The following is a 14,000-nucleotide window of genomic DNA, read 5'->3' on the forward strand; positions in this document are numbered from 1 at the left end:
TTATTCCCCTGCTTAGGATGAAAATCTAAAATCAAACCCACATGAAAACTGTGCTTCCTAAAATGTCTGGGGTTGTTTTTCTTTCCCTTCTGGACTCCTCCATTCACTTGGGGCAGAAGCAGACATTGCAGATTAAAACCACTGACTCAAAAGACAAGGATGCAAAATAATCACAGAAAAATATATTAACTTGCTTCTCTGGTATATTCTATTTAGCTTACTCTTTAGTTTTTCCAATACACAGGGACAGTTCTAGGACTTCTCAACTGTTCTGCTTATCTTACTGACCTTGTTCTTATTGTTGAAGGCCAATGCTCGGACTTTGCAATTGTCAGGATTGGTGTTCTCCTTGGGGATATCCTTCAGAGCACTGTGTGTTATGTGGGCATAGACAGGAACTTGAGAGAGATTATGCCTGGCATCACTTTTGGATAACACATCCTCTGTGATCTCCCAGAGACCCATCGAACCATCCCGGGAACCTGATCAAATAGTCCACACATGAATAGTCCATTCCACATATACAGAACTCCTCTTTTCTAAAAAAAGGATTAATCAATAGGGTCTGAAAAAAAAGGATACTCTTAGATTAATCTAACAGAACACGCTGTTAGTGCCCATATATTATTATTAAAAAAGGGATGATTTTACTGAGCTGTAAAGTTCAGAATATTATGAACTCGCTGTCAGCTGTCTATATGGTTTCCAAGCAGCTAGACCATCTCATATGTTTTTAAACTAATTAGGATGCATCAAAACCCACAACCCTGTGAAACAATCATCATCTCCTATACAGAACGAACTCAGAAGTGACTGAACACTACAGCTTCAGCCTGAGCCTGTCACTCGCAGCCTTGGTAAAACAGTCTGTTAAACCAATGCAAAATAACTCCACAAAAACCTCAGCTGGGTTTATGCCAATTTGGGTTTACTTGATTTCTGTCAGTATGCTTGTGGCTGAGTACACAGTAATTCGTGAGCTGAACAGAAACATCTATTTCTAATCATATGTACCACTTTGGATGAAATCTATCAGAAAAATTATTTCACTAAAACCTGTGCCACTTCTTTCTTAAAGAATATAACTTAGGTTAAACAGACAATAACTCATTTTATTTTTCTACTGATTTTGAAGACATTAATCTAAGATATGAATCACTAATGTTAAGAACCCTGGATCAAGAATGCTGAATGCCTCTGGTTCATTGATCAATACGGACTTAATCCAAGACATTATACACATCCCTTCAGGTGTTCAGGCAACTCACTTCCACCTAAGTCAGCTCTGACAGATTGGACAGGTACCTCAATTTCTTCTCTACATAAAGTGAAAAATTCTGTCAAAAGAAATTCATAATGAAGATGCGAGAAAAGCTACGTATCTATATGAGGCTACTAAATCTATCAGCTTGCTATCTCATAGGGTAGAAGCTGCAAAGACAGTAAAGCAAAGCATCTTGCTGCAACAGGAGTGGTCCAGTACAGCAGAGGTGGCTTTGCCCCCTCACAGATGGATTCAGGCATCTGCCACTATCACCTACTAGAGAAAAATACAAAAAGAAGCATCCTAATGGCACTTGCATCCAGCAGCACAACATCTGCCACTCCAATACATGCCATTGTTTTAACTGCATCTAATCTTGTTTGTTACGGAGGCTGAATACTCAGCAGTAAAATTTCTAAACATCTTGACATACTTTTGGAGGAAGCTGTCCCTTTTAATAGCCCTGGCAGGGGAAAAAGTCCATGTATGTTGCTCAACTGGTTAGCCCGGAAGCCAAGCAGACTATCATTTGCTACCCTAAGCTCATGCCATCCTGGGAATTATTCATCTCATCTGAAGCTTTTGCCATAAAAATACTTGGCTATATCCTCAATGTCTGGAGTGAAGTTCAAGTATTTCTGCTTAACACTTTCAGATACAGAGGTAATTGAAATCTGTAAAATTAAAACCATGTCAGAAGTTAGTTGTCTTTTTCACTCTTAATTAGGGTTGTCAGTGAGTTCTAAAGAATTCAGTTTAGCAACCAGTCTTGCTAGTTGCTTTCAACAAGTTTTCCCTGGTGTCTGAGGTGTGGAGAGTAGAACCTACATCCTGCCTAAGCACCACAGTAGAGAATATGGCAGTAGAGAACACTTCTGCTCACAAATCCACCCCTGCCCTTTTGAAAATACTGAGTCAACAAAGTTCCACCTCACATGCTATGCAATCTATCAGGCCCTTATCTTTCCCCTGGACATCTGTAATCATGTGTGCTGTTCTCTTCAAGCTTACTAGCTTGAATGTGAGGGAGTTTCTGTACATATTTCAGGGTAGAGACTTGCAAGATCAAGTTTTATATTAAATTCAAAAATGAAATTCCAGGATTAGCTTTTTGGGTTTGGAAGAAAAATCCTACTAAACTAAACGAATCCTACTAAACTAAACCAATTCCAATATGTGACTTTTATATTATATAACTAAACCAATTCCAATATGTGACTTTTATATTATATGTTATGATTTTCTCTCACCTGCAGTTTGACAACTCTGAGTACAGAATAGTACACCCTCTCAGCAACAGAAAGGCAGTAAACCACTAAATTAATGCGACAAGACATTACTATTTTTGCCTTTACCTAAGTAATTCTTTATGAAGTTATGCTGATTATCTGACTAGTCACCAAAAAGTCATAAAGTGAGCTTCTCTATTACAGCCTTCTGCATTGATTGCCATAGTGTAAGGGCATATATACATATACACACACAACTGTACTGAGAGCTTGATGAAACAATCTGAGTTCTCATTACTCTTTCACATGACTTCAGGAAACTGATATTGATCTCAAATGTTCCAAAGTTATTAACCAATAACCAACACCCCTCTTGAAATTACTCCTCTTATGTGGAATCTTTTCCTGTAACTCACTGTGTTCAAGCATCCCCTTACTAGAATACAGTAATATTCTAATACTAGGAAAATCAGATCTAGGCTAAGGCCCAACAACAAAATTAAATGAAGCACTGTACTAAGTCCAGGAAGTGTTTAAACAGCCTAGATTGTTCCAAGTGGTTTCAAATGCCCCGACAGAGGTGCTTTCCTAATGCTTATCAAATGTTGTGCATCACTATAACATTCAGAGAGAAGTAAGCTTAAAACACAAGCAAACAAAAAAAATCTCAAGAGAAAAAATGTGACTTTACCAGAAACAGCCATAGTATCACTGATCCATGCAATTGAAAATATCCAGTCCTTGTGTCCATCCTGAAAGAAGAAAGACAGATTTTTCTGTGCCATTATACTCAAGAGCAGTCTCAAAGGAGAAAAGTATTCTTCACTTCAATATTTAGTACAAGCTCAGAAGGACAGACCTACATTAAAAGCATTCAGGTAAGATTCCAGTATCAAGCTGGAACAGTTCAAGTGCCTAGCAGTAATTTTAACTTTTCTGGTTTTGAAGTGTGCAATTAATAAAGAAAAAACAAGTATTGGAAAAACAGGCCTCTGACCAAGGAAGAATTAATCTAAGATTTTCCAGAATTCTCACATTTTCCATTCTGAAAGCAGCATTCTTCTGTAAAGTATCTATTTGTTAGTATCTATTTGTTTTTTAATTCCAACACATATCCTACTATAAAAAGTAACCAAAATCTTATGTTTACAATACATGCCCTAAGATTAATGTTTCAAGACTCTTTTCTTTAGTGTGTGAGAAACCTATGGGGGAAAAAAGGGACCATAAGACTCTAGTTTTGTTTAAAAAGCTAAAAAGTAATACAAATGAAGAGCAAGTCATGCAAATCATCATTCAAGTCTTGCTGCAGCTGGTTATCTGCTGCTGCAGAAACTCTGACCTGACCTCTGCAGTTGCAGTTAACGTCTACCTGAAATTCTGAATAAAAAGGAGAAATGAGAGAGAAGCGCTCACAGGACACCACTATATTCTCCAGCCTGTTTTTTTAAAGACTGGCCATTTTAAAAAGGCCTCAGTATGTTTCAGAAATAAAACCAGTACCAGTTTGTACCAAACTGCCACAAGCCATGGGGCTAGAACTAATCTTTCAACACCAAGTTCCATCTCTGGAATAATACATCCAGAAGCTGCACTGGGATAAGAGGAATATTTTAAAAACTTGCAACATATTTTTAATTTCTCAAAAGAGCTTTTTCACTATAAATAGTTTCAGAGCTCATCACCACAATTAGACTTTAATACTTAGGATTTTGTTACATTTTTCAAGCTGAAAAGTAAGCTAAAGTAGACCTGAAAGAAGGCAAGGAAGAAATCTGACCCAAAGCACTGAAAATCCACTCACATGTTTGAGTACCCAATTATATTTAAGATACCACAACAGAAATGACAACTCAATCAGAAACATTTTCAGAACTTTACTTCCTTACAAGACTCCTAAATATTAACCTTGCTCTGATCAAACACACCTCAAAGTAGTAGCTTTTTAAGTGAGAGAATAAACTTTCCCCAGATACTCCCACTTACATCTCCCACACAGACAGGATCAAGTGTAGGCAGACGATAAATTGCAAGACTGTTGGGGTTGTCTCCACCTGTGGCCAGGAGAGTCCTTGAGGGGTTGATCTCAATGGCATGAATGCCACATCCCTGCTGGTTCACCATGCCGGGCTCACGATCCTTCAGGATAGGAATCTTGGTAATTTGACCAGTCTGGACATCTACTACAAATAACTGAGGGGAAAAAAAACCAGACATGTAAGTCATCATCAAACAGATAAGAAAAACAAGATGGTCAAATATCCTCCCTATTTTGAACTGACATTCTTTTTGAGTTGAAATCCATAAATGCTTCAAGGATTGCTGAAAAATGCATAAATTCCTTCTTAAAACAGGTTAAGTAACAATTATAGTGGGTTTATATCAATCATCCCATTTCATTTTCACAGTAATTAAAGGGAGAGAAGAGAAATCTGTCATGGGATGTTTCCCACTTGAATAAAAAGACCTTGAATATAAAACTCTTTTCCCTGTTCAGTACGATAAAACAATACGGTTTTTCAATTTCTACCTACCACAGTGAGGGAAAAAACCCACCTCAAAAGAGCCATTAAGTCCCATGGAGCTTAGCACGATTCTCCTGCCTCCCAGGTAACACACTTACCATAAAGTTTTGGCTATGGCAGACTGACAGTTTATGCAACTGGAATTTATTTTCTGGTGATAAACAGAGAATAGTGACTAAATACAGTACTGCCTATGTGAACATCTGAAAGAAAGATATTTAGGTATATACCTCATCCCACAAAAAGACAAGAAATTAGAGCAATATGTCACTGACATCTTGTCAGAAAACTCTGTTATAAAGCCTTACAACTCTTCAAACAGACATTATGCCCAGCCTTATGTCAGTTCAGACATATCCAACCATGAGGCTACAGTTTAAACCAGAACAAAGGTTGACATTGCCTGCCAAAGTGCACTTTTATTTGGGAGGCTCATGGGCTGGGTCATTTCACAGATGGTGCTCGGAGGGCAGCTGCACTGACAGTCAAATGGGTCTAACAGAGGAGACAAAGCCCTGTGAGGGAACATGAGTGAAGCAAGGAAATGGAGGAGCTGAAGCTGACTTAGAACTAAGGCAAGTGATCTAGAATTCATAGCCCAGTATTATAATTAAATTCTACATCATCTTTAGTCTGTTCCTTCTATAACCAAGAATGTTGTCTCAAAACCTCTGGAAGTGAACCAGAGATAATAACAGTAACAACAAAAATCCTCAATACAAATTTTAAAAATACACACCTCAAGGAAATTGTTCTGAAATCCTTTGTCAGACATTTCTATAGACCAGAAGAAAACTAGAGGTTCTTAGAGAGAAGTTATACATACAAGCTGCTTTTGGCGAACTCTTACAGAGTGTAGATCTGTTCTTTAATAAAAACGTAGGAAAAATAACATTAAGATAATTTAGCAGCCTATCTATTACTTGGTGTACTGAACTAGCAGAACATTAACATCCTATCAAAACCTGATAAAGTATAGTATGTTACACACATTCCACAGAAAAGATGAAATCCACTCGTTGCTATTTGTGTGTTGTTTACGCATCATCTTCACCCTGCAACTGACTGTAGGCAGCAGTCTTACACAAACAGAAGATTCCTAGAGAGACTGCATTTTCATGTTTACTTTTTTATTTTGCACACACGTGTGGTGTATGGCAACAGCTGAGGTGTAGCTGAGTGGGAGGGAGGCACTCCTCACTCTTCCCAAGCCTTACAAAGCCTTCACTGCTGTAGATAGCTGGTAAGAAACACAGTGCACACAGCAGTCCTTCTGCCCTAACCACCTGAAAATTAACACCTGCACTGAAGAATCAGGATCAGTCATTTCCTCTCCTCTCATCCTCCTTTGCCCTCCCCATGTGAATGCATATCCCCCTTCACCCTCAGTATTTCTTTCCAGCAGAAATGCCCAATTCCCTCCCCGATCCTCCTTCAACTACTGAAAAAAACCCAAAACTCTAAACAAAATTAACAGTTTAGTAGTTAGGATTAAAGCCTGCAGGTGTCAGCTGCAGGTCCTAATGTTGTACTAATTATGAAAATACATCCACACCCAAAGATGTTCAAGGACTCAGAAGAACTGTGCTTCAGCTGTAACAGATTCACGCTTGAAAGTGCAAGTCAGCTGGTAGGAGGACTGAAATTAAAACCCCTTTGCACCCTCTAGTCTGACACCCTCGTCATACACCTGTGTTGGTTAACAAAAACTTACTCTAATGCAAAATACTTTTACATAAACTCTAAACTAATCAGAATAAAAAGATAAAGAACTTAAACTTCGCACACATAAGGGACTGGCTATGTTGTTTTGGCTGTAAAGGTCAGAGCAGTGAGCAGTAACTTCTCCACTTGCTTGGTAAGGAACTTGGCTACTGAGTAGTTTAAAAACAGCCACCACCTCCCTTGAATAAAATAAGCAACTACTGCCTGCACACAGAGATTCTTACACCACCTGGGGCATGACAGGATGCAAAAGCTCACACTTGAAAGCTGCACCTCTGCCTGCCCAGAAATCATCCCTATAAATCCAGCACACAGAAGCCAAGATAAGCCACAGTCAATAAGACACTTTTAAAGCCAAAAAGGGAGAAATGTTATGAAACAAGAGAAGAACCCAGCTAAGAGTGCAGAAAAAAATCAATACCATTTCAGGAGTTCTAAAGACACCAGAGTAAATAAAATACAAAATATTTTCAACTGTTGAAATAAGTACATCTGCCAACAACTTCAAAGCAGTGCAGACATTAAAAGTCTTGACGAAGTCCTGATAACAGAGAAAATTACTGTATTGATCAGTTATCTCAAACAGAAATAAGAATTTTTTCCCAGCTACTCATTATATAAAAACTAAAACCCAGCCCACAATTTTTTATGTCCAGCAAAAACAAACTCCACCAGCCTCCAAACACTGGATTGCATGTATTTGTCTCTTGATTTTAAGCTTTGCACAAAATTCGGTTCTTCCTCTAGTAAAACACGCATGTCAGTCTTTACTATGCCAAACAACTTAACATCCAGGATTTACCAAATCTAGATTGCTTTGGCCATCTGGCAGAAGTGAAAGGACCACACTTCATCTGTGAGAAACACAGCAGACTCAGCTGCTATGCTCTCTGCCAGACAACTGTGTTCCAACAAGGAAACAGGCTGGATGACACGGAAGAGAGAAATCCGTTTCCCCTCTTTTTTTTAAAGCAGTATAGATGTACAGCTTGCAACAGTGCTATCACTCAAGGATCAAGGCAGACAAGCATGGTTAGGTACTACAGCTGAGACAGCCATGAAACTTCATGATCTTGGCACATTTGCAGAGACTGATAGCTGTACACTTATTTTTCTCTTGGCCTGCAGAAGTGGTGAGAAGTCATTTTGGCAAATGGCTTCCCTGAAATTACTATATGGCTATCCTCTTGCCTGTCCAACTTGTTTATGATCAAGTCCATCAAGAAACCACTTCACTGATGAGGGAAGTTCATTTAATCAACTCGCCAAAAGTAAAAATTGAGGCAGGGAACAGAGTATCCAAGGATGAGAGTATGAACTGCAAAACCCATCATACTGTTATATGCAATACTGAGAGCAGAATGGTTTACCAGGTTTTTTCCTTTTTTGGCCTGCCTTTCAGGACACAATTTAGGGGGAAGAAACACCTAGAAAGCTAACAATCCAATAGACATAAATTCCCTTACCATGTATCTTCAACTAAAAGCATTCACTTTAAACAGCAAGATTAAAAAAAGAAGTCTATGAGTGCCATTTCAAGGCAGCAGAGACTCGTGTCTTCAGTTGCTGCCCCTGCACAAAAAACAGCAGATGAACAGGCAGTCCTACCCTATCTTTTAGTTGGTTGTACAAATAAATCAAAACAAAAATAAAGGATGCTATCCTGTTTTTATTAGATAAGCAGGATGGATGGAGATCTAAAAGGCACAGATAACACGCATGAGACTGCTCATTCTTCATGCAAGAGCTCACAATAAGCTCTGTGCACCAGCTCTTCACTCAGTGCTCTCAGAAATCATGGGCACATTCTTGTCATTCATAGTAACTTTTGAAAGGAACCTAACGTAAGTACACTGTCCTGCTAAAAACAAACAGTCACTAAGAGACTCAATCACGTTCAAGTTTCACAACTGGCTTATGCCTATCTTTTGAGAATCTATGTGTCTCCTCCTCACCATCCACGTAAACAGTCTCATCACCCTTGTGACAGTAACTAGTGCTCAAGTACCTGCAAGGTCAACTGTATCTGCCTTGGTGAAACTAACCCTACAAGAAAACCTGTCTGCACACAAAGCAGCAAGCTGATCCAGATGACTCCCTAGCCACATGCACCAGCCTAGCTCCATAGCCAGTGCTAGCCAAAATGAGCAGGTGGGAACATTCACTTCTGCAACAGCAGGACTCCAGACTAACTAAGGCTGGTCACAAAAAGATCTCGCCCACAGCCAAGTTGGAAATTACTCATTCTCCTTCAAATATGTTTTTTGCTAACAAAACAACAAAAGAAGACAATGCTTATTGTGCTATCACATCAGTACTATTTCTGGTGACACCTGAGTAGCAGTGATTGATTTTTCCAAGTTCTCAGCCTTGACTTTTATCCAGATCATAAATATCTTTCTTTTCTGCTCATAAAACACTTGGCATCAGGTTCTTTTTTCTGTAGCAACAGATTTACTAATATATGCCAAGCCCCAAAGAAACATGGACACTTTAAACTATCAAACTGGCATCGTATGTCTGCTTTCTGCTGAAGATCAAAATAAAGCAGCATAGAATGGTTTGGGTTGCAAGGAGCCCTTAAAGGTTGTCTTGTCCAAGTGCTCAGCAGCGAGCAGGAACATCAGCTAGACCAGGTTACTCAGAACTCTGTCCAACCTGTCTTGAATGTTTCCATGATTGAGCACTCAGCAGCTGTGTAGGCAACCCATGCTGGTGTGTCACTATCCTGATGGGAAAGCTTAAGAATCTTCCTTGTATCTAGTGTGACTCTTTTAATTGAAAACCATCACCTCTTCTCCAGTCACTACAAGCACAAGAAGCCCTGTTCAATTCATCTGTCCCCATCTTTTATAAGTTCCCTTTGGGTACTGGAAGGACATGATAAGGTCTTTTCAGAGCCTCCTCTCCTCCAGGCTGAACAACTAAAACTCTCTCAGCCTTTCCTTGTAGAAGAGCTGCTCCAGCCCTCCAGTCGTCTTGATTGCCTCCTCTCTGGGCTCACTCCAGCAGGTCCTTCCTGTGCCGGGAGCCCAGGGCTGGATGCAGTGCTCCAGGTGGGTCTCAGCAGAGCAGAGGGGCAGAATCCCCTCCCTCCCCTGCTGCCCACGGGGCTCTGGATGCAGCCCAGGACACGTTTGGCTCTCTGGGCTGTGAGTGCCATGGCTGGGCCATGTGCAGCCTCTCACCCACAGCACCCCCAAGCCCTTCTGGGCAGGGCTGCTCTGGGGCTGTTCATGCCCAGCCTGGGCTGGTACTGGGAGTTGTCTCAACCCAGGTGCAGCACCAGCACTTGGCCTGGAACTTTATGATATTCCCACCAACCCACTCCTTGAGCTTGTCTCTGGATGGCATCCCATCCTTCAGGTGTGCCAAAGCACCACTCAGCTTGGTGCTGCCATCAAACTTGCTGAAAGTGCACTGGATCCCTCTAGCTATGCCATTAATGAAGATATTAAAGAACACTGGTCCCAGTATGGATCTGTGAAGGACTCCACTTGTCCAACCAACTCTCTGGATGTGATTATCCAACCAATGCCTCACTACCCAATAGTCCATCCATCAAATCCATCTCCCTCCAATTTAGACAGAAGGATGTTGTGAGGGACCGTGACAAAGGCTGTACAAAAGTCCAGATAAATGACATCTGTGACCCTTTCCTTGTCCACTCCTGCCATCACTGCATCACAGAAGGCCTCTGGTTTGTCAGGAAGGACTTACCCTTGGTGAAGCCAGGCTAGTTGCCTCAATTCACCCCCCTGTGCTCCATGTGCCTTAGCAGAGTTTCTAGGAGGAAACCAGATCCCGTGATCTTCCCAGGCACAGAGGGGACGCTGACAGGTCAGTAGTTCCTGGAGTCCTCCTTTCTACCACTTCTCCAGATAGATACAATGGCTTCCCTTCTCCAGTCACCTGGGACTTCATCTACCTGATGTGACTTTTCGAATGAAAATTCACAGGGAATGGCAGTCACCAGTCACACTAACATGCACTAATCTTAGCACAAATCTTACTAACAGGTTATGCAGTAGAGGTAACTCAAGTGATAATGGCCTTGCACATGCTTCTTGAAAGGGTCCCAAGTGAAACAATCCTCAATATAAAGAAATCACCTGAGAAGTGAGGAAAGGTAAAAGCAGCCAGCAAGTTGGTTGACTTTGAATTCACATTTCCAGAGAAAAGACCCTGAAATGAGGCACTCCACCTTTGTGTGAAAATCTAAAGCACTACCCGCTAATAGCCACAGACTTTGATGTCACTGCATTTGTGCAGTGCCAAAATCACATTTATAATTTTTTATTTGCATTTGGCCCTCCATGTTTAATTTCAGGGGGCTGGAAGACAGTTAATACATGCTGACAGATGGCAAAGGATGGAGAAGTGACAGACGTTGCCTGCTAAAGGGCATCCCTACAACTCACACCATACCTGGAACAGAAACTACCAGACAGACACGACTATCACATGCAGCTGACAGAAAAGCAAATACTCTTGAGACAAGAAACCAACACCAGGCTATTTGGTCACGAGCCACTGAAAGACATGTGAATGGATACATCAACTACAGGCATCAAAGGTTTATTTACACTGACTTTCAGTCACTGTTCACTGGAGCTACAAACTGGAGGAGACTTCTCATTTCCTACATGTGATCAGAAATAAGCTGTGATCTTGATGCTTCCTCACATATGCAAAGCCAGAAGACACATTAACTTGCAAAGCAAGGGGAAATAATTTTCCTCATAGACAGTTTATATTCACAGACAGAGAAGAAACTTCCCATTGTCCTCTCACCACAATCCCAGGACTGCAAGACGAGGCTGTAATTGTATGAGATGCACAGAACAGACATAGGACTCTTGAAACAAGTTTAAAGTCTCTAATAGGTAATGAGAGCTGGTGATCTACAGCAGGGCAGCCAAGGCAACACAGCAATCTGCTGAAGAGAGAAGAGGTTTCAGCCAGCATTCAGTAACCAACCCAAGTATGCCTTGGAAAAGCTGCCTCAGAAATCAGGACAAAGCATTCAGAAAGAAAGTTTTTAAACACAAATACATCTATAGGGCTTGCCTGGAAAAAGAAAAAAAAAACCAAACTAGATTCCAAGCAAATATATTCTCAAGCAACTGAAAACTAATTAGCTTCTTGTATTTAGGCAATGAGTTACAGCTCTTACAGTTTTTCATCTTTAACTTTGCAGTTAGTGAAAGGATTATATCTTGAACATGTACACGGAACTAACAGAGCAAAAGAATCTGAAAAATTACTACAAAAACTACTTTTTAGACACTACTTTATTCTTCATAATTTTCTGAAATAGTAAAGAGGAGAGAAAAAAAAACCCAAAACCAAAATACAAGGACCTTGTGTTCTATGTTTTCGTCTGCCATAAGCCTGTCCCCTACCTACGTCGCATGAGTTTCTCTATGAAGCCTGAACAGAAGACTGCAGATTACAGACTGTATCTTCTTCTGAGACAGTTTCTTCTATATATCTTTACAGCATCAGTTTTTGGTAATTTAGATACCTATCAGAACACACCCTAAGTGTCTGCACCCCTCCGAAGTTCCCTGCTCATTCATTTGAATTAAGGAGCCCATTGCATGCAAGGTCTAGGAAATTCCTGCAAACAGGAATCCTGGCTCTGCAAAGCCCAGGTGAAAAGTCTGGGTGATTTCATTTGAAATTTTAGGTGCTTGAATGCTTGCAATAGTTCCCATAATTTTAAATCAACCAGAAAAAGCATGCACCTTTACAGAACACAAATATCTGAAATATTTGATTTACAGCTGCTCAACTATGAGCACCATGATCCACTGGAGAAGAATAAAGTTATTTCACTCCCTGGAATAGTTTTAAAGATGAAAAGTTACTCCATATAATTGAACAAATTATAATCTTCATCAGAAAAAGAGTAATTGACAGAAAACTCCATATTCTCTACAGTATTTTTATAGTAACTAGTACTGCCAAGTGACTGAACCCAAACTTCCTCCTCTATGACAAGAGCGTATTTTTGTTTTGTCATTAAGAACAGTGAATCCACCTGGCACTGCACAGTGAAGGGTAATTTATAAATTAAATGCTAAAAGCACTCAGTGGCACAGTCAAGCCCTGATGAAAATAACTGCTATAGTTTATATTTTTCTCTTGCATTAACTTTAATTAAGTGCAACTCCAATGCAGCAAACCTCGCTGAAGTCAACCACCGTGTTTTCAATTACTCCCAACTGGAATACCACAACTTCAGCATATGAGAATCAGCAAAGGCATTTTCTTTAGTAGGTCACTCACTCAGGAGATGAGAGAGAAAAATCTCGTAATTAGAGTGTAGAGTTTAATGCTTTACCTTTTCAAACGTGAGCACAACGTAAACAAGGTACAGCTATTACAGCAGTCATAATTCATATATGATCTTTCACAATGCTTCAGGGACTTTTTTTGCAATCACTCTATTTTGCTCAATGACAGAAGAGGTCTGTCTCTAAATCTGGTTGTGGACACCCTTGGTTGCAGCATGTGCAAAGGGAACAACAATACTACTGAATCCCTCTTCAGCTTCATGATTGTTTGGTTCCAAACAATTTTCTGCAAGGTTGCGTTAACAAACCACTTGCCCATTTATCTTTGCTGCAGATACACCCGAGCTACAAAAGTTACAGAACACAGCAAAATCGTGGCAACTCTATAAAACACACAGCCATCTCACTAGAGTAAGCAAGATTTTTGGGAGCTTGTGTTTCAGCAGGAGTTTGTCTCCCCTAAGCCGGTCTACAACCACAACCAGTGCTGGCTGCTGACTGGCTGAGGAGATGAACATATGTGGAGAAAGTAGGCAGAGATTCTATTTTGAGCTTATTGCTGTTAAAAGATTGCTTTGTTTATACTGTTCGGCCCTGCTTCTTAAGAGCTACTGCATAAAAGCCTCCCCCTGTGCAACTGTGAATAATAACAGAACATCTCAGAATGTTTCATCAGAAATGGAAAAAAACAGCCCACTGACCCTTGCTGGTCAGACCACTGAGCACGGCTTTGGCACAGAAAGGTCTTGAGGCAAAGAAGCAATTGCACCAACCGATACGCTCTGAGATTTAAGAGCTGCTACATCTGTGCATTCATCCTTGTCACCCTCGATTCCCTTCTGTGGCACCAATAACCTGCAATTTAGGATTTTGCACTAATTCCATCACAACTCCTTGCATGGAATTGCAACCTCAGCCAATGAATTTGCGCTACTAACTCTGGTGGTGAATATTA

At 40.4% G+C, this 14,000-nt stretch overlaps 1 protein-coding gene across 1 annotated transcript in view; it reads right to left on the reverse strand.

The window, feature by feature from the left end:
* Positions 1 to 14,000, reverse strand: part of DCAF12 (DDB1 and CUL4 associated factor 12) — a 28,957-nt gene that overhangs the window by 12,648 nt on the left and 2,309 nt on the right. Inside the window, exons 3-5 of the mRNA XM_038125405.1 lie at positions 4,480 to 4,686; positions 3,185 to 3,245; positions 289 to 482 (exon numbers count right to left, since the gene is read on the reverse strand). Of these exons, the coding sequence (XP_037981333.1) occupies positions 289 to 482; positions 3,185 to 3,245; positions 4,480 to 4,686 (462 nt within the window). The remainder of the gene's footprint in view (positions 1 to 288; positions 483 to 3,184; positions 3,246 to 4,479; positions 4,687 to 14,000) is intronic.

The sequence above is a fragment of the Motacilla alba genome, chromosome Z (genome assembly GCF_015832195.1).
Source record: "Motacilla alba alba isolate MOTALB_02 chromosome Z, Motacilla_alba_V1.0_pri, whole genome shotgun sequence".
NCBI classification, from domain to species: Eukaryota; Metazoa; Chordata; class Aves; order Passeriformes; family Motacillidae; genus Motacilla; species Motacilla alba.